General features: G+C 43.1%; 2 protein-coding genes across 3 annotated transcripts; one reads left to right on the forward strand and one right to left on the reverse strand.

Annotated features, from left to right (window-relative positions):
* Positions 1-4009: 4009 nt before the first annotated feature.
* Positions 4010-9598, reverse strand: spice1 (spindle and centriole associated protein 1). 2 transcript variants are annotated; one of them, XM_049564998.1, is made up of 17 exons: positions 9450-9598; positions 8898-8993; positions 8659-8706; positions 8315-8455; positions 8122-8212; positions 7822-7940; positions 7607-7695; positions 7299-7441; positions 7045-7170; positions 6643-6917; positions 6350-6481; positions 5998-6253; positions 5460-5893; positions 4642-4828; positions 4485-4554; positions 4237-4300; positions 4010-4119 (listed from the first exon to the last, which is right to left on the reverse strand). In XM_049564998.1, exons 2-17 carry the CDS (start codon positions 8991-8993, stop codon positions 4063-4065), a joined length of 2328 nt encoding a protein of 775 aa, XP_049420955.1. In that variant the 5' UTR covers positions 9450-9598; the 3' UTR covers positions 4010-4062. The 2 variants fall into 2 exon arrangements, with proteins under 2 accessions (XP_049420955.1, XP_049420954.1); XM_049564997.1 differs by having other exon boundaries at positions 8110-8212.
* A 2230-nt stretch (positions 9599-11828) lies between these two features.
* LOC125881941 (protein shisa-2) lies at positions 11829-22207 on the forward strand. Its single transcript, XM_049565412.1, has 2 exons — positions 11829-12795; positions 20133-22207. The coding sequence occupies exons 1-2, from the start codon at positions 12492-12494 to the stop codon at positions 20702-20704; spliced, it is 876 nt and encodes a 291-aa protein (XP_049421369.1). The 5' UTR covers positions 11829-12491; the 3' UTR covers positions 20705-22207.
* The last annotated feature ends 498 nt before the right edge of the window (positions 22208-22705 follow it).

Below are 22705 nucleotides of genomic sequence, written 5' to 3' on the forward strand. Positions count from 1 at the left end.
TACAATGAAAAAGAGAAAGTTGGTCAGATAGTTCTATATAAACTCCTCAAGACCCAAAATTAAACTATAGCAGCACATTAATATTGCCCTCTAGTGGCATCACAACCACACTGCAACATTTAAGGGACAGAGAAATTAAAGGAATACTTCACCTAAGTGGCACTGTTACCTTTAATTCATGACGAAAACTTCCCTCCATGGAAAACTGGGAACATACTGATGTATGTTTTGACTGGGACCAAGTTTAACAACAGCAAAACTATATTGTAACATCTGTTTACAAACTCTCACATAACTGCAGCAGTTTAATCCAAGTCTCATTTATCCAGTTATATGCTCAGTCCTTCCGAAACACATCCGTGTATCGCTAAAACCTCAGTATTGGAGTCTGGCTTTCAAAAGAGCACTTTTAGTTCATGTTGGTGAAGATTCTCAGTCAACCAGGTCATGGTAATCTTAAGTGCTATATTATAGGTAGCTGGACTTGCTTGAGTTTCTTGAAGACATTTTGTCTCTCATCCAAGAGGCTTCTTCAGACGCAGGCTCAATCAATCTATAAATTAATATGTGACTCCTGCATGTGTGCACCAATCTGTTAGAACTGAAGAAGCCTCTTGGATGAGAGGCGAAATGTCTTCAAGAAACTCAAGCAAGTCCAGCTACCTAAAATATTGCACTTAAGATCACTTTTAGTTCAATTTTAAGGTTTGGCAAAACATGAATATATTTAGAAAGTAGTGCGCACACTGCTTGATAAATGAGACTTGTCCCCAGTCAATCAATAAATCAATATGTGGCTGTTTTTGACGGGAGAATGCCAGGGGAAACAGTTTTCTTCATGAATTCAAGGGAACATGGCACAACAAACTGATGAGGGAGAAGTATTCCTTTAAAGAATAAAGATAACACATATTCTCTGAACTTAAATCTAAAAGAAAACCTACAGAGGTGTGTTATATTAAGATAAGCTATTTGGAGTATGGTATTTGATATAATTTTTAAGTACCTAAGAAAGTGACTGTAGAAATAAACAAGATCCAAACATCTTAGTGATGATCGATACTCTGATAGCTCAGGGAAATTTATGGCTCAGATGCTTAAAACCACAACATATAGTAATAGTTATCAATGGCTTTCTCTTTGGAAAAATAAACTAGTTCCTGCTCAGGTCGCTCTGGACTCTAGACCATCTGACAACACCTACGTCACTTTGGACACTATCAAAGGCAGTAGTACGAGTCAGTCAGTGTGTCACTGTGTGCACAAGTGTGTGTGTTTTTCTGGGTGACTTCAGCCTCCTTCACTGAGGTGAAGTGGGGGCAGATTTAAATGAGTAAAGAAAACTACCCCCCACCCCCAACGCCCCCGCTGCACCCCCACGTCATTGTATGTGGCTGTGTGACTTTACTCCACTCTCATTGGGTGCACATTTTTTACCTAAAACTGAAAAACACTAATTAACATCAACTGAGTTTCCCTCGGCTATAAGTTGCATGATGCATGTGTGAATATATGAGGAGTAAAGGAGGTGTGTCGAGGCTGCTGAGAGGCCCACATAAAGGTGGTGGTGTCACATGGGAACCTTCCCTCGGCCCTGTGGTGGAAGGGGGGCATTGAGAGGCACTGGGGTGGGGTTAATCCCCATTCACCCCGTCCTTCACTCAGCCGGGCCAGGCACAATAAGCCCCGCCCGCCTCCTCCTGCGTCTCCACGGTGACCTCTGACCCCACGTTTACGGCTGCTGTCCCTGGCCCCTTTATGCCTCCATCCTGTTATTATCTGCAATATTTACTCCTTTTGATTTCCTTGCTGGCCATTGTGGTCGCCCACACAGCTCTCCTGACTGACTGGAAAACTCAAGTGCTCTCCTTCCTCCTCCAGCATCACCCCCGAAACCTTAAAACCCTCAGCAAACACTACCTGAAGTGGAAATGAGTCAGCTTACGACCACTTATTGATGGCTTTTTGATTTAGGCAACAAGGAGCCGCACAGAAGAGCAGCAGCCAATGAATGAGCGAAGTCCAGCTCAGTCACCAGGAGGAAATGTTGGCAATGTATGTTTCTACAAACCAAGTTTCTTAAGTTTAAGGTTAAGTTAAGTTAAGTTAAGTTAAGTTAAGTTAAGTTAAGTTAAGTTGGTGTTAACCCTTTAACGCCCTGCTAACAGTTTGGTAGAGCACATTTTGAGTCACTTTATTTTGATGAGAAATGTGTTGAACTGAACTCAACCTGACTGAGCTGTCTCTACCACTCAGTTTAGGTATGTTGTGCTGAGAAAATCCACCAGATGTCACTGTGTCTTTAAATAATCTAACTTTTCAGTTAATAATACAAACAATGAAGGTCCAACAAAGGTCAAATATATTTTTAAAAACATGCTCTGTAAAAGTATTGTATTGGTAAATGTGTGGAATAAATATGTGGAAATAATATTAGTACAGGAAATACAACTGATTCCTTCACAGGGTATAGGCTTTTACCTGCTGCAGTTTGACCAGCACCAGAGATGTCCTCACACCTCGGTGTTTCTTCTCTCTGATGAATGACTCCAGGTTGCCATCTGCTGACTTAGGACTGCAGTGCACCATTTTCTCCTGCACACACACACACACACACACACACACACACACACACACACACACAGCCCAGTGCATATGACACAAATGGAAAGATAAATGCATCAGAGTCAGCTTATGAATGAGAGAGACACAGCATACACAAGAAGTGGCAAAATAAAACATAATGGCGCAACAGTCCTGTCATCACCTGCTGAAATTGGTTGTCATGTCTACGGTGACTGCTCTACAGATATCCATGGTGGCTGAGAGTCCTGCAGGTCTGTCATGATGCTGCCAGGCTACTGCACAGTGAGAACTAGATTAGAAACAAGTGAAAATGTACTTGGAGACAAAGTGTATACATCAAAAAAATTAAGATAAAAAAAATGAGCCAAGGGAGACTTTTTTTATATATGCATGGGCCCAGTGGTGTAAGGAAGTTATGTAGGGCCCTAGTGCACGCTGTCGCGCATGTCTTGTCTTGATAGAAATAGAGATGTGATGTTTAATATAATTTTGCTGTAGTTTAACGCAGCCCGGCAGAATTTTCTCCACTTTGGGATTCTTTGCTCACCATGGTGGCATGTGAGAAAAACAGTTTTCTTCATGAATTTCAGTGTAGCACAGGGTGAGTAACTGATGTACAAATGATCACTTGGGGGGTGAAGTGTTCCTTTAAACCAACTTGTGTGTGTGAATTCTTAAGAAATAACAACTGTCATAAAATGAGAGATGATTGTTAGGACCACAGAGACCCAGATAAACAGACATCAGATCTAACAGAGTCTAAGAAAAGAAGAAAAACAAATGTTTGTGTGTGTGTGTATCATATCTTTGTGTACCTTAAATAGCCCCATGAGGCCATACATTAGTTGCAACCACAACGGCAAGAACTAAGTGGGTTGAAGCTACTTTTTTTCCCCTGCTCTCTCCTCTGCTCCTTTCCTTTGTGACTTACTGGCACGCAATTCCCTCCTCCATTTGAAGAACACAAACACTGAAACTAAGGGATATCAAACGCGCCTCAAAGATGTGGAAACAGACCATAATTAAACCAAACTACTGGCACAGAAACAAAGAGACAGATGGACAGACAGACTGACCTCGTGCAGTTTGGACCTTAATGCAGGATTTGATATAGCTGGAGTTTAAAATATTTAGGGGGCTAAGACACCATATGGCCACTCAGATACACACACACACACGTTTTTGGAGAGGCAGCTGCACACATGTACATAACACACAGAAATCGCTCTGCAGGTGCAATTCATTAAATCTCAATAAGGCTGAATGAAAACAGGCACTCTGGTTATTTTACTGTCTCTGCTCACGCATCACTCACTACTCATATATATCAGGGTTTTCCCACAGCGCAGTGTGCGCTATAAAACAGGGATGACAAAAAACAGATCTGATTTAAAAACACTTTTAATTCAGTCATTTAAAAATGCATAGATAAAATACTGAAAATGTCCTCAGGCTGAATCGTTACTTCTCTTCTTGTCATCTCACATGAGCGGACAAGGCGAACCACCCGTCTCTTTCTCTCCGTTTCTCCATCTGTTGTGGGAAAAGAAAAGATGTTATACAGTTTTAGATCCAAGGTAACAATAACCTAAGTACTTCTATGTCATCTATAGTGTGTGTGTGTGTGTGTGTGTGTGTGTGTGTGTGTACCTGTGTTTTCCCATCCCTTGTTTCTCTTCCAAGACTGTGAGAAGATGCTTCAGAACCAGCAGATCTGCAGCACAGTAATACAATAATGTTAAGCCTCAAAATACTGTCTGGTAAATGTCTGTTAAACGGCATGCTCAAAAAAAACAACAAAAAAAAACAGCTTACGAGCAAAAAACACAAAGCAATATGGAGAATTAATTCCCATGCCTCATCAGGGAGCATCTCCATCATCTTAAAGAGCTACTCACCGTCTCTCAGCACCAAAAGTCTCTGACGGGAGCTCCTGTGCAGACAGCAGCTCTGGACTTCCTCCTCCAGCTGAGAAACATATGATGAAGATGATTTTTCCTACAGTGACAGGAAATTACACAGACAGACAGAAACGTGTCGGGTGAGCCACTGTACCTGCTGTATGTGGGCTGAAGGCGGAGGGAGGGATGGGGGAACCAGAGGGAGAAACTTTGGCTGAAACACTTTGCTTCTGTTGCTCAATAAGCTCCAGCAGTCGACCTCTCGCTGCTGCGCTTTGTCTGTTGAGCTCCAGGAGGCGCTGCTCCACACTGCCCACATGGAGGGTGTCGGGTGATGTTGCCTGAGCAAGAAGAGAGACAGAAATAAATCATCAGCTGTGCTTCATTGGTTGTTCAACAGGCTGTTCAACCTATCTGTGAGGGGAATTTCTGTGGTGTTGGTAGAACGCACAAAGGAATCTCTCCTCCCATTTACTTTTTTAGCTTCAAGAATTTTTAAACACAATTTAAAAGACGAAATAAAGCTTTAAAGTGCATCAGGAAAATTAATTCTATGCTCTGGGACCCTTGAAGTTCCAGTGTGTAGGATTTAGGGGCATCTATAAGCAGTAATGGACTATAATATTCATAACTCAAAATAAGATTTGTGTTTTCATTAACTTAGAATGAGCTGTTCATTCATAACTACATATGGAGCAGGTCATTCCCGTTTTCACATTGGCCACTTAAGACTTCAGCTCTCCTACATGCTTTCCACTAGATGCCACTAAATCCTACAGACCCGACCTTTAAGATGACCCCTGAGAGGATTTCTTTCTTGAAAAGTGTATATTTTCTCGTAGTGTCTAGTTAGACTCCACTACACTCTTATGAAACAATTAATGTGGATTTATAAACCTAAAATTTTCACATATTCAGACAAGAAGGTTATTATGTGGCATACTTTGTTTAAAATTGTATAAATGATTGCACCTGATTCGTCAGTTGCTCCCTTTCAGCAGCCTGCAAATGCCGACTCCTTCTTCCTGTGCCGCTGGAAGCTGACTTCCTCCTCTCTACGACACTTTGTGGTGTGACTCTTCCCGTGTTGCTGGAGCTTGACCTCCTCTGCTCGCTGCTACTGTCAGGCGATCCTGTGACCCCTGACCCAAGGCCCCTAGCTTGACTGAGCTGGGCCTTGATCATGTCGTTCTGTCTGCTCAGCTGAGCGATCTCAGCCAGCATGGCCTCTGGCGAGAGGTGTGAGCCGAGAGGGTCAGAGGTCAGTGATACTGAGGATGTAGAGGGCAGGCTGGTGAGAGGCAGGCTGGTGAGGCTAGAGGCTGAGCTGTGGAAGCGGACGTCCTCACAGGAATGCAGAATATCTGCAGGAGGAAGCTCCTGGTGCAGCAGGGCAGGATGGGTCACTGAAGAAGAGGGGAGAAAGCAAAAATTGAATTCTGACAGCTGAGATGATGGCATGAGGTCGTACAGCTGAAATCAGATAACTAAAAAAGAAACAGGCTGTTACCAGGACTTTGTTGCCAGTTGTCTCTCTGTCGAGGCGGGGAGAGCAAGACAGCGGGGGACACAGGGGCTTGTGGTCGTTCAGGATCTCGCTCAGGTGCAGACTGACAAACTGAACCAAATTGAACTGAACCTGGAGCTTTGATATCAGGGCCTTGAGGTGGGTCAGCGTGTGCCTCCAGTAGTCCAAGTCCCCCCATCACCAACACCACTGTGTCCAACTTCTGCTCCAGCTCTGCTGTCCGCTGCTGCAACCCCGCCTGAGAGGAAGCAAACAGAATGAGACAGGATTTATGAGCACAGCTGGTATCAGGACAATAAAGTAGTATCAGACCATGTTGTGAGCTCTGTCTCACCTGCAGGGCAGCGGCCTCTTCTCTCAGAGTCATCGTCTCAGCAGTGAGAGCATCAACCAGCCCACGCTGCTCTTTCAACTCCTCCTCCAGTCTCCTCCTTTCTTGAGCCTCCTCCTGAGCTTCCTCTTCCCTCTGAGGACAGTAAAAACAAGTGGATGTCATGAAATTAACGATGGTCCAGCACAGTGTCAAACATCAAGCTCTTGTGAGCATTTCTGTGACGTGTCCATGCATGTTGGATTTATCTGTCTATAAAGTGTGTAACAAAGCCTTAATTGAAGCAACTGCAGTACCTGTTTGAGAAGGTGCACCAAACGTCCCAGAGTGGACACCAAGGCGACAGAGAATCCAGTGAGGCCTTGTGTTCTGTGTGGTTTCTGACTCTGTGCTGAAGCTGGTTCACTGTCAGGACTCAGAGTATCCAAGTCTGCCTCCACCTGACCCAACATGGCCTGCAGGAGGCCCAGACTGGACTGGTCCCCACTGAGAGAGGTAACGGAGGAGCCATCCAGCTCTGAGCTCTGAGAAACACACTTCCTGTTCCTGCTGGTACGACTACTGATCCTGCCTGAGAAATACATACAGAGAAACCAAAAAAGATATCATTAATTTCTTCTGTTTATTGCAGCATTAAGTTGTTCATCTGATGACACATTGTCACAGGCTGACATATGAAGATACCCTCTTGATATTACCTGACTGGTTGAGAGGCAGCTCAGGATTCAGGACCTGAGAAACCAGGACTGACGGTTCCTCCTTGCCTTCCTCTGACTGGCTTTGTCTGGACCGAACACGCTCAACAGCCACTGTGGCGTTGAGAGCTGTAATAAGGTGGGATGAGTTTGTAAATGAAAAAGGATTTCAAATCTGATTTAAAAGTAAACCTTTCCTTGTGATGACTGCATGAAATAAATATTTGTTAACTGCTGTCCTCGTCTTTTCATTGTACCTGTTTGGTCTGGTGCTCTGCCTGATGTGCAGGGGGTTACAGGAACATTATCCCGATCAGCCTGGTCAGAGTTGGGATGATGGGCTTTCTGTCGCCGTATCCCTCTACCCCGAGACTGTGCCTTCATTTTTCGTAAATTGGCCCTGAAAAGAAAAGTATCACAAGCAATGTAATAATGTCATCAGGATCTGAAGCTTCAGTAGTGATCACTAAATTATGTTTTCCACCTATAAAGAAACACAAGTCAGTGTCTTATCTCAGATTGCTCAGTGTTGTGCAGGTACTGTCTATTTCGCAGGCATTATTACCTTTGGATCACATGATGGCCTGAAATGCCAGTAGGATGGGTATCTTCATCACTGTGGTCTTCCTCTGAAGCTTCAAGTTCATTAAGAGCCTGAGGGGAAATTTTACACATGAAAACACGTTAATACAGATTGAACTCTTTAGGCAAAAACATAAAACTAGGTTATAAAAAGACACAGACTAAGAGTGTATTATTATTAAGGGAAAACACACACACCTGTGGATCCATCATAGACTGGCTGAGCAGTGAGAGCTGAGTTGGAGGATCTGGTCTTTGGAGAACAGGTAGCTCTGAGTCAGAGTCACAGTTTGGTGCCATCGTCACACTGGGGTGCCCTGCGGAAATTCACAAACACACTGTATACACCACCTACTCTTCTGGGAAAATCATATATCTCATTCAAAAGGGTGAAAATGTGTTGCATATGCTTATGTCTATGAGTAGGGAACAGATTTTCCACATGTTTTATTGGTACTGTATTTATGGCTATGATGGATAATCTACCAGTCTGCCTGCGTGGGGCGTCTCCAAACAAGTCTTTGACAACAGCCATGGCTCTGTCAGACCGAGCCAGCACATCCTGCAGCAGCAGCTGGTCAGAGAACACCTGCAGCAGTAAAACACACCACCATCCCCAGCAGTGAAATCTTCTTAAACAAAAAATATCGAGTAAGCAAAAGAGACACTAACAATAAGAGGTTGCACACACCTCCCTGATGATGCTAAGGCTGGCCTTGTCTAGAGGTGCAGGGCTTCCAGCGTGTCTGAAACGGCGTTGCAGGGCTTTCTCTCTCAACTCCCACTGAGCCGCTGCCTTGTTGTGGGACTTGTGGATCTCATGACGATGGCTCTGAAGCAGAAGTGAACAATCAGACAAGCAAATATGGGCTGCAGATAACCGTTTTAATTGTTTCAGTACTATCAGCTCACTAAAATGATGTTCAGGTGCTAATTTAATGCATAGTATGAAATGAAACAGCTTAAATTGCTCTACAGTTGTACACATCACACGTACGAAGAACTCCTCAACGAGCACAGGGTTAAACATCTTACCAGCTCCGCAGGTGACAGCTTGTGCACAGACAGGTCATTGACAGTGCTCTGAAACCAACAAGAGACAGCTGTCGTTACTAAATGAATTTAAAACGTAGTGGTCATTTCTTATTTATAGAAGAAGAAATTACTATGGCAGATAAATGTTCACAGCAAACACAAGTGGACTATCCTCCCAATTGAGTAGCAAGAATGTGTCTAAAAAGGGTACAAGGACATACTTTGACGTCGGTACTCACCACCCAGTCTTTTTTGGGAGCTGCAGCCTTCTTGGTGCGAACAGGCCTTTTTCCTTTGGTGTGTTGTTGTGGACGCCCAACTCTCACAAACGACATCTGATCAGACAATATGAAAAGGTTAGTCCTATGTAGTGGTGTGGTGGAGAGTGCATGCAGGTATACAGTGTATAACGACCTCTTTTTCTGCCCATTTACAGAATACCCACCTATTAGCCTCAAAGCCATTGGGATATATAGGGGAGTAAACCAATTTCCACCTCTGTAACCTAACGTTACCCATCTACCTAGCAGTAAGTTACACCCACCTCACCAACTACTGGTCCTATGGTTTCACAGTATGAACAGAGTTGTTTAGTAACATGTCCACACTAACTGAATGTTTCAGCAAACGTGTGAGTGAGTGAAGTTTCCCTCAACATAGTTGTCTTACAGATATTTGTGCACCAGTAAGGTAACGTCAGCTATCTGTTTTCACTCGGCGAACAGTTTTGCTTAAGGTTAGCTAAAACGTGATTTCATACGAAGCTAGCCAAATATTTAAACAACACTTACGTTTTAAATTCCGAAGGCACGGTTAGTTATATCAGAAAAGTGTTTCAGGTCGTCTATAACTTTGCCACCGCCGCTTTGACGAAGCTGAAAAGCATCAACATCTCCTCTTCAGTTTGTTGTGTGACAGTTTTTCAACAGTTGCGCGCCACTTCCTGTGATGTTGCCACGGACACCGCTTCACGGCGGAGCATCATGGGAAATGAAGTACCGGCGAGCAAGGCGGCTCAGCGGCGGAAGAGGAATCTGGAAGTGTCAAAAAGTAAGTAACAAGGTGGGTATAGAAATTAAATATAGCCTACATTAAAATAGACGGCGTGAGTGTTACATACTGCGAAATTATTTAATTAAGTCATTATTACTGATACACACTGTTTTTGAGAACAATTTTAATGTAGTAGCTAGCTTGTGGAGTGAGAGTTAAATGCTTTATTCAGTGTTGGAAGAAGTATTCAAATATTTTACTGAAGTAAAAGCCCTGCATTAAAAATCTTACACAAGTAAAAATGCAAAAATAGGCTATTGGTACATACTTAAAAGACAAAAAGTAGGCTATTTATTATAGCCCATTTAAGAATATTATAGGCTAATTATTGATGAATTAATGTGAACATCACTCTAATTTTGCAGCTGGTAAAGGTGGGGCCATTTTTTTTCCAAGGCTATTTATACTACTGTGTAGCTTATGAATTTGCCCAAGGGATCAATAAAATTTTATCTTTACTCATATAATACATTATTATTTATTTGCTGATTATATTTGTATGAATTATCTGAATCTGCAAAGAAACTATAGGCCTAACTAATGTCTTAAAATAGTGGTGGAGTAAAACGTATAATATTGGATTCCAAAATGTAGTGGAGAAGAAGTAAAGTGTAAACTAACAAAAAACTGAAATACTCAAGTAAAGTAGGCCTATAAGTACCCTTAAAATTGTACTTCAGTACAGTACTCTGTAAATATACTTAATTACATTTCACCACTGGTAGTGGAAGTATTTAGACCTTTTACCTAAAAGTAGCAGATAGTGTTGAAGTGCTGCATTCAGACATATTATTAGCAAAATATACAAAAAAAAAAACCCACATGAGGCTGAATGGAACCTGTCAGTGTTTTATTAGCCTACTGCATATTTTATTATGTAATTATTATTATGGATGCATACTATGTCAGCAGCTTTTTTACAGTTGCAGCTCTTTAAGGCCTACTATATAAAGTTCAGCCCACAGCAATGTATTGCAATTTCATAAGCTCATTCAGTAGCACAGAACATAAACACTCAGTTAAGGTACAGGAACTTAAAAAATGGTACTTAAGTACAATATTTGAGTAAATATAAGCTATGTAATAACTTCCCACCATTGTTCAAGATATTTCATCATATAAAATGCTTGGTTTTGTAGCATGTAAAATCCTAACCTGTGAAGTAGTTTATAACTAAAGCTGTCATGTACAAGTAGTAAAAAGTGGCACCATATTCACCTCTAACATGTGATGCATTATTTATTAAGTAGAATAGTGGAATTACTCAAGGAAAGGAGAAGTACTTGGGGCCACTGGGTAATAACACTGTCTAAAATACATTTTAAACCTTTATGATAATATTAGAATCACAGATACGACCCAGTATTGTCCTTAAAAAACAAGTCAAACACCCATCAGGTCATTTCAAAAGTTGCATTTGTAACTTCTAGTTTCTCTAATGGTGTTGCCAGATGTTCACAAAGGAGCAAGCATCTGGAAACTCCACTAGATGGCATTGTCACCATATAAATCTCAGTTGGTGGGCCGAGGGAACAGAGGAGGGATGTTAGCAGGCGATGAGCCAAACTGCCAAAACTCTCAGCTGCTTTTCACCAGGAGGCAGTTACCACAAAACTATGCCTGGAAAAGTTTAACTGAACTTCGGGACAATTGCTGCAAGCAAATCTCGGATGTAGAATGATGAGAGGCGCTGCGTCAAGTCGGCAACAATGTTAAACAGGAAGGAAACTAGGTCGCTGTCAAAATAAAAGCATGGTTTAGTGACTATTATACTAGTGGTCGATGTAGAAGTTAGGCTTGGGGAGAGTCTGCATTTATAGTGATACATGAAAGTGATTGACAGCGAATAAAGTCACAATTTACAGCTATTTAAGTAAATGTCTCTGGAGCAGGACTGAAAGGACAAAAAAATGCCAAAAATTCCTCAAGTTGCAGCTAAATGCTTGCTGGCAATTTCTATATTCATCTTAGTGCCTTCCTATACTCCATGAAGTCGCCAATATGCACTTTTTATTCCGCGTCATGGTTTTATTTTTAAAAGTTTTCAATCGGAAGTTGTATTTAACTCTTTCCTTGTTGACACTGGTAGTTCCGACAGTTCATTACTCGATTAAGAGGGATGTGTATTTGCATCTGACTCTCTGCACGCCCCTCTCACTCTGACGCAAAGTAGGATAGACTCTGAGCGCTCTAGTTCAATCGGGCTACACTGACCCAGACTTGGGTGACTGACTCCCGACGCCCCAACAATGCAGACCGAGTCACAAAAGTTTGAAATCTTATCTTTGCGCACGGGGCTGGCTGTGAGGGGTCTCAGGAGTGACAGCAGCATGGATCAGGCTACAAGTGCTGGTTTCCCTGCATCCCTGAGGAAAGTCATTTAAGAGTCAGGAGGAGACATGAACAGCCTCGCTGCGGTGCCACAGGAGATCATTTAGTCTGTTCATACTGGATTTTAGAGCTCTGAAGGGTTGCAAGTGGAGTATCAGTCAAGCTTAACTCTGATTTCTGTTACAGTTCAATAGCAGCTACTCTGAGTTTTGTTTTCTGCAACTCTCGGATAATCAGCCACACTGCGGAGTCACTTTTGGAGACGCTGGATCTGATTTACGCACGGGATTCCTCTGACAAATGACAGCTTCTAAGTGGTTTATTGCTCCCTCACTATATCCCCTCAGCTCCCTGTATCGCACCGACCCACCGTATCACCAGGTTAAACGCGGGGAGTGAAAACCTCTCCGTCTCTCTCAGTGCGCCAGCGTGAGGCCACCTGGCTGAGGATGTGGGGAAGAGGGTTCCCGATGTCTGTCACCGCGATTGTGACTCTCCTCCTGGTTATTATCGACGTGAAAGCCAGCGGGGAGTATTGCCACGGCTGGCGCGACTCCCAGGGCGCGTGGAAAGAAGGGTTCCAGTGTCCGGAGAAGATCGACGGAGAGGACGCGATCATCTGCTGCGGGAAATGCGAGCTGCGCTACTGCTGCAGCAGCACGGAGGCACGGCTGGATCAGGGGAGTTGCGATAACGACCGGCAGGCTGAGGAGCCCGGGACAGAGAGCAAGGAGAACAAGGACTCCGGTGCAGGTAGGCTATTAACCCACAACTTTTAATGTTTGAACAACTTCTACCACAAGTATGATGTATGTTAATAACCATAACCAGTCATCATTAATTACAGTCTTAAAGAAAACGTGTGTATACCTGCTAAACAACAAAATACAATGCAAAAGAGCAAGAGCAATTTTTTTTAAAAAAGGATTAGCATATAAAGGTGATGCTTGAAAATATTTTTGGAGTATGGGCACTGTCACAGTACAAGCCTTACAATCCCAGGGATGGATTACTGAACAGGCCTACTGGGCCCAAAGTGTCATGGGCCCCCTGGCCTCCACCTGCAAAATGTCACTTGAAGAGACACATACTGACCAGGAAGAGACTCAAAATGACCATGAACAAACTCACAATGACTACAAAAGGGGCAAAACAACCACAGAGAGACACAAAATGAGAAGAGACAAAAAATGATTACAAAGCGACTTAAAATGACTACGAAGAGACATAAAAGGACTACAAAGAGGCACAAAATGACCACGAAGAGACCCACAGTGACCACAAACAGACACAAAATGACTACCAAGAGACACATAATGACTATGACGAGACACAAAACGGCTATAAAGAGACCCAGAGGGACTAGGAAGAGACTTAACATGACTGCGAAGAGACACATAACGACCACAGAGACATATAATGACTCTGAAGAGACACAAAATGACCATGAAAAGAATCAAAAGGACTACAAAGAGACACAAAATTAATTTAAAAAAGAGGCTAAACATCAATGAAGTCTGTATTTCTTGCTCCTATAGGAAAGGTGGTGGGGCCATTTGCATATCTGTGCCCAGGGGCCCATTGTCCCGTAATCCGCCCATGGATAATCCCTACACGCATAACACTTCCACACTGTAGTCCTCACTGTGATTTATGTCAGAGGAAGACTGGTACTGAAACTAATTGACCTGTTGCTTCAGTGGTCAGTGTGGTGTTGTTAATCTCAGCTGAGCCTTTGTTTTTTTTATTCCAAATAAATGTAATTGAAAAAGTCTTATAAATGATTATAAATGGTATAAAGCGTGTTGATGCCATGCCAGAGGCACATGCACTTGATGCCCTAAATTTGATATTGTGAATTGCAGACCTATTACAAGCTCCGGTTTCCCCTCATAAACCCAGCAGTCCCACAGTATCTCCCTGTTAAAAGGTTCATCTGCTCCCTGTCCCGGTTGGCAACGACAGCTGCACAGGAGACAGCAGACAGACTCCTCAAAAAAAAAAACGAGTTAACTGCACTCACAAATGGCAAACTGTGCCGTGGTGCACTTATAAATAGCCGTGTTTGTTCTGGCCTGTAACAGTGCAAGAGGGGGCCGGGCTCAGATCACGCTGTCCCCACGGGGATCAAGTTTGGACTTGACCGGATCTTGGACAGTGGCTCACCAAAGGCGCTGACAGCTCTGCTCATAAAAAAAACACAAATCACGTTATGTATCATTTCCTACTAGGCTCGTGGAGCCCCGCTCCTCCTGTAATCCCCCCACTGCACTCTCTGTGGTGTCTGTGGGCTTTCAAGGGATTCGCACTCACAGAAGACACTCACATTCAGACACAGAAACTGCATATCAGAGGGGCATCATTACCAAAACTAAAGGCAAATATAACCCATATTTTCAAGTGGATAAGACAAGTATACAAACTTCTCTATCTCCATTCGTCATTGCTTACATTCCCATAAATTAATCCACCATAAAGTCCTGTGAAGCTGCATCACATCTTGAATAAAGATCAACAAGTAGATAAGAGCACTCCAGAGAAATGGAGCAAATATTGGACATCAGAGAGAACAGCAACACAGCCCTACTTCATGTTTCCCTGGGGATATTATGCCCTCTTTTGGACCTCCAGACATAATCTGTCATTTGCTAAGACAATCATGCCTTATCGCTGCAGGAAGGGGTATATACATTTCATTCAGTGGCCTACAGCCAAAATAACTTAAAGAAAAGCAGCTTTTTCCTCCCCAAGCAAAGAGGAAGGCCGAGCTCAGTTTGTGCATTTTACTCATTTTTCTTATGCTTGCAGCCTATTAATCATCCAGGAAAGATACACACTGTGATGTCAATGGATAACAGGCAGGAAATTATTAATGTGCTCAACATGAAGGAACATATGGTATTTAGGAACAGGAGAATGCCCGTGGGACAGACGAGGGAGACGAGGGAGAGTCCGGCCAGCGCAGCCACAAAGACTGTGCCCAAAACAAGGGCTTAAGAGAGGGGGGGCTGCTGTTACTGCGGCATGGCTGCCACAGCTCAACTGCAGCAACAGGTGTGGACGAGTGACAGCGAACAATAGGAGGGTTTCAAACAGCATGTGCACAAGATGAGAAAATCACACAGGGCAACAGGAAAAGAAATTAAATCCTTTCTTGAGATATTGTGGACAGTTAAGTCCTGAATTTGAGAAGCCAAGAACAGATTCAGTGTTTGCAAGCTCAGCAGTAGAAAGTACTCAAGTGCTTTCATTTCATTGCAATTCAGAGGGAAATATTGTACTTTTTACGACACCATGTTTATTTGACAGCTGTAGTTATGAGTTACACAGTAAGATTTTACAATAAAAAATATTCTAAGCTTATAAAGTTGGATTATATAAAACTGTAATTTTATTATGATGGTGTAATCTGTACATACGACATCTATTGCACATCTGTCCGTCCTGGGAGAGGGAGCCCTCCTCAGCTGCTCTTTCTGAGGTTTCTTTTTTTCCCATTAAATAGTTTTTTTTAATTGTATTTAAATCACAAGACATTGTTAAATAAACCCAGTGGTTCCAGTGTCTACTCTGAACCCTTTGTCACATTTAGAAATCTATGAGCTGACAGCAGCTTTTTCCCAGAAGAGATGATAATTCAATTTGAATAACTGTTTGATGCTAAAAGAGGTACCATTTTGCAACATTTCATAAAAAAACATAGATTAAAAGTATAACAATGTGAACAAATTTGTCTTGTAAAGCTAAGTTTTTAACCACACAGAAGGCACCTAGTAGCTAAAATGTCTTTGCCATAGTGACCACGGGTTTGATTCCAGCCTGTCGCCCTTTGCTGCATGTCATCCCCCTCTGTCTCTCCACCTTTTACACTTAATACTGTCCAGTTTAATAAAGGCAATATGCCTAAAATAATCTTAAAAAAGTTTTTAACCATGCCGGTATCATGGCTCTATTGATTGGAGTGTTGGTCCACTGCTTTGGTTCATATTTAAAACTTTACAACTATTAAATGATTTCTGTGAAGTTTTAGAACATATTCCCCCTCACAATGAATTGTGTGTGTTAAATTAATTTCATCATTAAGTTGTTTTAATGTGTCTAGTGATTTGATTTATTACCAAATACCTGCAAAACTAATTGCATTCCCATCAGCCTCAGCTGTACTTTGCTTAGTGCTAATGTTAGCATGCTAACATACTAAAGTAATATGGTCAACGTAGAGCTGGGCAACATGGAGAATATCATGATGTTTTTGACCAAATACCCTGATATCAATATTGTGAGGGTGTTGTGGAGTTGACTATTGGTGCTCTCACAAAATATTTACACAATGAGTAATCATCAGTAATGTGCAGATAATGACTATGTAGGCAAAGACAAATAATGAAACAGTCTGCTAATTTTTTTTTACTGTAATGCAGCCTTTAAGATATAACACATACAGTTTTACGATATCCAAAATCTTAGACGATATCTTGGCTCATGTCACAATATCAATATAATATTAATATACTGCCCAGTCCTAATTCCAATGTCTACGAATTGTTAGCAGCTCACCAAAGAGGGAGGATTGTATTTAAATAAATGTTCAAAGCCTAAAGAGGTTTAGTTTTCCAGCATTTCTTAAAAACAGCTGGGATTAAAAGTACTAAAAATGTGTACAAATTTTTAGTTTTTAGCCAGGCTCTATGGATGGCTATGTTGTTCCACCAATTAGGTCTAGATCAAAATCTCAACAACTATTAATAAAGACTTTCATGAAGTTTCAAACAGATATTCATTGTCCCCTGTACAGTGCAACCCTATACACAATCAGGAGTTTGCCCCCATTCATTGTGTATTGGAAGTGACTGATTCACTGCACAAAGCATGTTAGGATACGTGTTATGCAGACCAAACTGGTGATACAATGAGAGGGTGTGACAATTTTTAAAATTCAGACAGTGCTCACATCAAGACGGCCAGTCAAACTGCAGACACAAGTGACCGACCAGGCAGGGTGGACATAAGTTTAAACAAATTGGTTGCGTATTGTAGGACTGCAGCGTTAGGATGAATTGTGATCTCTCAACTTCAAGTCAAAGTTTTAATTTGTCCCCTTTATGACCAAATACCTGAAAAATAATGACATTCCCAACAGCTTAAGCTGTGCTTTGTGTTTGGTGCTAATGTTAGCATGCTAACAAGTGAAATTGTAAATATGGTTGACTAAACGTCAGTCAGTTAGCATTGTGAGCATGTTAGCATGCTGATATTAGCATTTGGCCCGAAGCAACATTTCACTTAAGTGCAGCTTCACAGATTTATTTTGTGACCCTCTGGGCCCTTTTCGCATAATCTCTGCAACAATTTGCATAACAGAGTGCTTCACGGATCACGTTTTTGTGCAGGCCAACACTGAAGTTAGCGTCACCCCAGCTCCCTCGTCAAAAAGCTTTTGGGATTTTTCCATTGGATTTTGGATTATTGCTGAAATTAAAACATTTTCATGATCACTGAAGCCTTAATGTAATCACCAGAAGTAAAAAGCTAATGTTAGGATATAATGAACTGCACTATGATCACATGACTTAGTGTCGCCACCACAACGAAGATGTAAAGCCATGTTCGGTGTAATGACGTTCAGTAGTCTCAGTTAGCCACTTATTAGCAACCTTTTATTGTAAGACACGTAAAGGCTTCAAAATTCACAAGTGGGTATTCACTGACGTATTTTATTTCATAGAAGAAAACGTGAAACTCTCATAAGCTTGTGTTAACCACAGACCTTACTTCAGGCATCTAACCAATTCAGATTTTAGGACTCATTCCTGGGCCACTCTGAGTTCTTTTGTTTTTTACTTGTTGTGAAGTATTTTCAGATTGCAGTGCTGATATTTATAGTTGGACAAAGAACTCAGTTCTTTTGACACCAGTTTATTTGCTGAACTCTAAGTGGTGCTTTTCTCCCCCCTCCATCACTGATTTACAGTACAGTGTTTTGGAAAGCAGCTCTGCAGTTCAAAGCAGGGATGAAGTAAAACAAGACGAAAGTTTCTGCAATTACTAATCCTCATCAGCCATGCAGAAAAAGGGAGTGGAAGCCCAGATGTTGAGGTGGAGGCCATATAAGTGCAGGAAAAGAGGGCAGTCAAAGGCTCCCTGGGACATTTCTGCGCTTGTAACGTATATATGTGTTGCCAGAGCAGAGTTCCTGTTAAGACCTGTTTACTGGAAGGTGTGTGGCTGTGAGGTACATTAGCCTCTGAAGTCGACACCGCTCCTTGTCGAAGGGAAATGGGTCAAGGTCCTAGTTTGTTTCATGTCACCGTGTCTCGGCCTCTTGTGCCGCTGGCCTGTGTCTTTTGTCACCTGGACTTACCGCCTCCACCAGTGAATGTCCCCCAGCTCTTAACAGGTCTCATGCAGTAATCCCTTTAATACCCTGCTACTTTTGATGAGCATTCTGAAAAGTTTCTCAAGGCCGTATGGATGTATTTCAAAGAGACAAAAGGAAACCGGAGCCAGTTGCCACCTCTCTCCGTTTGGCATACAGTTACACCTCATAACACATGGGCACATTCAGAGCGGAAAATAACTGCACCCTGTGGGAACAATAAAACACAACTAATCACTTACACTATAACATGGTCGTTATTGTGTTTGTAAGGTGTTTGCGTGAGCGAGCATGGGAATGAACAAGTGAGGAGAACACCTCAGGAGTGACCTCATCTCGCCTGTCACCCTGCTTCTGCCAACAAAACGTTCACTCTGTGCCCTCACTGCTCAGCCAAAAAGTGAAACTAGAGTAGAAACTGTTATTTTCTTGTAAAGAAAGTTATTGTTGATCACGTTTCAGAGTTGTTTTTGGAGCTTCTCCTGCCCATTTAGCAAATTTACAGATAGCCAACTGGAACCTGAGATGGACACACATATAAAACTGTCAAGATCTGTACCTGTTTAATAATGCCTCTGTTATTTGACCCAGTGAATCAGTGATGGGTGGAAATGTGAGTTACACAAGTACTTTCTTAAGACTGATTTGCTGTTTTAAACAAAAAGAAAGAAAAGGTCAGTGAGGAGAAATTGGCTTACTCCTTTGATTTAAAGCGCTGAATAAGCTCCCATTCAGCTACATTAAATCAGTCAACTTTAATACTCTTCTTTAAGCAGGAGCCAAGTACTGCAGTTCAACTTGAGTAACTGATTTTCAAAGGTTTGGTCATAAATAGCCGCAGCAAAAGAAGGGTCACAAATATCTGCTGGCAGCCGGGCTTAAGAATGTCACCCATGCAAACACACACACATACACACACAGATGTGCAGGGTCGAGGAGGCTGGGGACACAGCAGGGTGCTGAGGATTAAAACAGATCAAAACAAAGTTAATAACTGCTAATGAGAGCCCGGGGCTCCCTGGGGACTCGGTCCCAGTATACTTCTCATTCTTCTAACAAAGTCCAAACACTCCTCTCTGCTCAGTCTTTTGTTTCACTGTCTCACCCAATCTCCACTCACATGTAGGAGCTTTGCCTGTGCAGAAAAGCAAAACCTGAGTGTGTGAGGCGGTGCTGCTTTGAAGTTTAAAGGTCCAGTGTGTGAGGTTAAGGGTGATTTAGTGGCATCTAGTGGTGAGGATTGCAGACTGCAACCAGTTGAAACTCCTCTCGGTTAGAATTCCTTCAGGAGGTTTTTATCAGGAGCTGAATTATCCGCAGAGGTCTCTTCCTTTCTAAAACAAACAGACCAGGTGATGTAAACCACAAAAAGCACTGAATAAAGCAGCTTCATGTTAAAAAAATCTGTGTGTTTTTTTTACACTGCTCGTCCTTGAAGTGCTGCTAACTATGGTGGCTGATACAAAAACGCTAACGGCCCTGTCCGAAGCCAGTGTCTGGTTTGTCCATTTTGGCCTACTACTGTAGAAACATGGAGATGCAACATGGCTGACCTGCTCACTGTGTAGAAATAATAATAATTATTATATTTAATTTCTGCCAATATATCCCCCAAAATCCTACACACTGGACCTTTAATGTTGAACCTAGAAGTCTGCCACAAAATCTTATAGCTGTTTTCATTAACCTGAATGCGTCTTCTCTCTCTCTGTAGTGCCCATCTACGTGCCATTCCTGATCGTGGGCTCTGTGTTTGTAGCTTTCATTCTGGTGGGCTCTGTGGTCGCCGTGTGCTGCTGTCGCTGCCTCCGGCCCAAACAGGAACTGTCATCAGGAGGTGCATCAGGAGGAGGGGCCGGCAGTGGTCGCCTCTTGGAAACTATCCCCATGATGGCCAGCGTGGGCACCTCCAGAGGTTCATCGTCCCGCCAGTCCAGCACGGCCACCTCGTCCAGCTCCTCCGCCCCGCCCGCTGCACCCCGTCCCGCTCCCCCTCCCCTCATGCGGGCTCAGGCCTCCTGCTGCCTGCCCCCTGACGCCAGCGTCTTCGTCAACATGCCCACTAACTTCTCCGTACTCAACTGCCAGCAGGCCACGCAAATCATGCCTCATCAGGGACAGTTTCTGCACCCGCAGTACATCGGCTATGCTGCTCACCCTGTGTCCCAGGCAGCCTTCCTGGACCCCACTCAGGGAGGATACAGACCCCTCCAGTCCCCCTGTCCTCCTCCCACCGCTGGGTCCAGTGTCACCAGTGATCAGAAATTCCCTGCAGTGACTGTGTGATGAGGGCCCAGCCTGCAGACCACTCTGCCACTTTGTTGTGAAGTTTAACCTGTGAGGGCTGTGCCAGAGACCTTTAGGGGACGCTGCCAGAGTGGAAAAAGAAAGGCAGGGAGTCAGGCTCACATGAAGGACTCATAAAGCTGTTGCTGGCTCAGGGCCTGCCCTGCTATTGTGTGTGGTGTGTGTCTGTTTAGTGTGTCATATGATCTCTTGGCGAGTTGGAATGAGCTAAGCTCAGCCCGTGATGGATGCATAAACAATTTTCTGTCTTGATGCAAAGACAAAACTGCATATAGGAGGGTTATACAGCCCAGATGGGTGATCACGCACAGCCCACTGCAGCAGCAGCAGCCTGCAGCTCAAATAAAGACTGTGCATGTGTTTGTGTTTGCATGTATGTGTATGTGAGAGTGAGAAAAAGATTTGTTGGCTTATGTGTGCTGGAGTGAGTGATGACTGGATGATTTATAGCAGTGGACTGAATGAAAAGTGGATATTCAAGCAAAAAAAAAAGTAATGACCACATGCTGTGTTTATGCCATGTGCACATCTGCACTTGTGAATAGTTGTGAGTGGTTTATACAGTAACGTTTGTTTGTGTTGAGAGTGTGAGGAAAGAAAGCATGTGAAAAGATGTTTGTACTGTACATGTGTGAGTTAGTGTGAAGTGTGGAGGGATGTGGTCGTATGAGTAACTGTGAGTGAACTGTGTGTAATGGGAAATGCAGGTGGTGTAATGTGAAAGGCAGTCGCGATCTCCCCTTAGACCATTTAAACTCTAATGAAGTGAACACAGGACATAGACTGTGACGCTCCACCCTGCCGTACAACCTCTCCTGCCACCCAAAAAGAAAAAACACAGAAAAAAAAACCCAAACTGCCCTGAGTGAGCGGAAACACATACAGACCCCCAAAAAATTAAAATATTCATGCAAGGCTGGCAGTTAATGTCCCTGAGAAGTGTGAGAGGCCGTTCTCTTAAGATTACAGAGTTAATTATACAGCGAAAACTGCCCCCCTTCACGTCTCTCCTGTGAGAAGTGTGTGTGTGCATGTGTGTTTGTGTATTTAACACTAACACAGTTCGGTGCGTTAGCTGAGGGCACTGGCAGCTCCAGGGCAGCTTTGACTCATTATTTCCCACTTAAAAACAGCAGAGAAGTGGCGGTTACTGCTCGTTAATGTAAAAAAAGAAGTCAACATTGCATTTTTTCTGCATACTGTTGTGCAGCTGGGTCACTGGTAACTCAGTAACATGCAACTTGAGGAATGTGCTGCTCCACTGAGCGTGCAGCCTGAGATGTCCCGGAGTACTGAAAATGGTATGTTTGCGTGTACCTCATCCGTGCTGCAAGCATAATGTCTGTAAGATGCAGTCGGCAGCTTGTGCCTGACAAGATAAGTAAAATGATGAATGAACATTGGTCCAATTTGATGCAGCAGTGACATTTTTCATATGAGTTTTAAGAAAATAAACTTTTAAACAGAAATCAGTGTGTTGACAGCTTTTGTGTTTCAGCTTCTACTGTCAGGATGAGTGAGATTTACACACACACACACACACACACACACACACACACACACACACACACACACACTCAGAGACAAAGCCTGCTTAACAAACAACAAACCTGTGAGGTGAATGGGTTTTCACACAAAGAACTGTCTCACATCCCTAATCCCCTCGAAACACAAACACACTCATGGCAAAGCTATTAGAAACACTAATTACACACCTTTACAGACAGCTCTGCCACCCACAGTGGACAGCCCGAGTACCCGTCGCATCACAGAGCGGTGGAACAATAAACCACAACAATGGGAAGTTGTGGAGGTGTAGTTTTGGCAAGCTCCTCCAGAAACTACAGTAATGTGGAAAGCGGAGCGGGCCGCTGGGTTGGGGAGTCACTGGGGAGAAGTTGAAAAGCACAAATGGCTCTCTGGCTCCTGCTCGGCCGCGGCCCGATGGATTCTCCATACTGGAGCAGCTGTAGTCGGTTT

This window comes from Epinephelus fuscoguttatus, linkage group LG21, assembly GCF_011397635.1.
Source record: "Epinephelus fuscoguttatus linkage group LG21, E.fuscoguttatus.final_Chr_v1".
Taxonomy (NCBI): domain Eukaryota; kingdom Metazoa; phylum Chordata; class Actinopteri; order Perciformes; family Serranidae; genus Epinephelus; species Epinephelus fuscoguttatus.

Bases quoted from the DNA above. Each gene is read 5' to 3' on its own strand.
- spice1 (XM_049564997.1), bottom strand. From the start codon at position 8,993: ATGTCGTTTGTGAGAGTTGGGCGTCCACAACAACACACCAAAGGAAAA. The intron at 7,442-7,606 runs GTAATAATGCCT...TTTTCTTTTCAG, and splicing joins GGCCATCATGTGATCCAAAG to GGCCAATTTACGAAAAATGA. The intron at 4,301-4,484 runs GTGAGTAGCTCT...ACTGTGCTGCAG, and splicing joins ACTTTTGGTGCTGAGAGACG to ATCTGCTGGTTCTGAAGCAT.
- LOC125881941 (XM_049565412.1), top strand. From the start codon at position 12,492: ATGTGGGGAAGAGGGTTCCCGATGTCTGTCACCGCGATTGTGACTCTC. The intron at 12,796-20,132 runs GTAGGCTATTAA...CTCTCTCTGTAG, and splicing joins GAACAAGGACTCCGGTGCAG to TGCCCATCTACGTGCCATTC.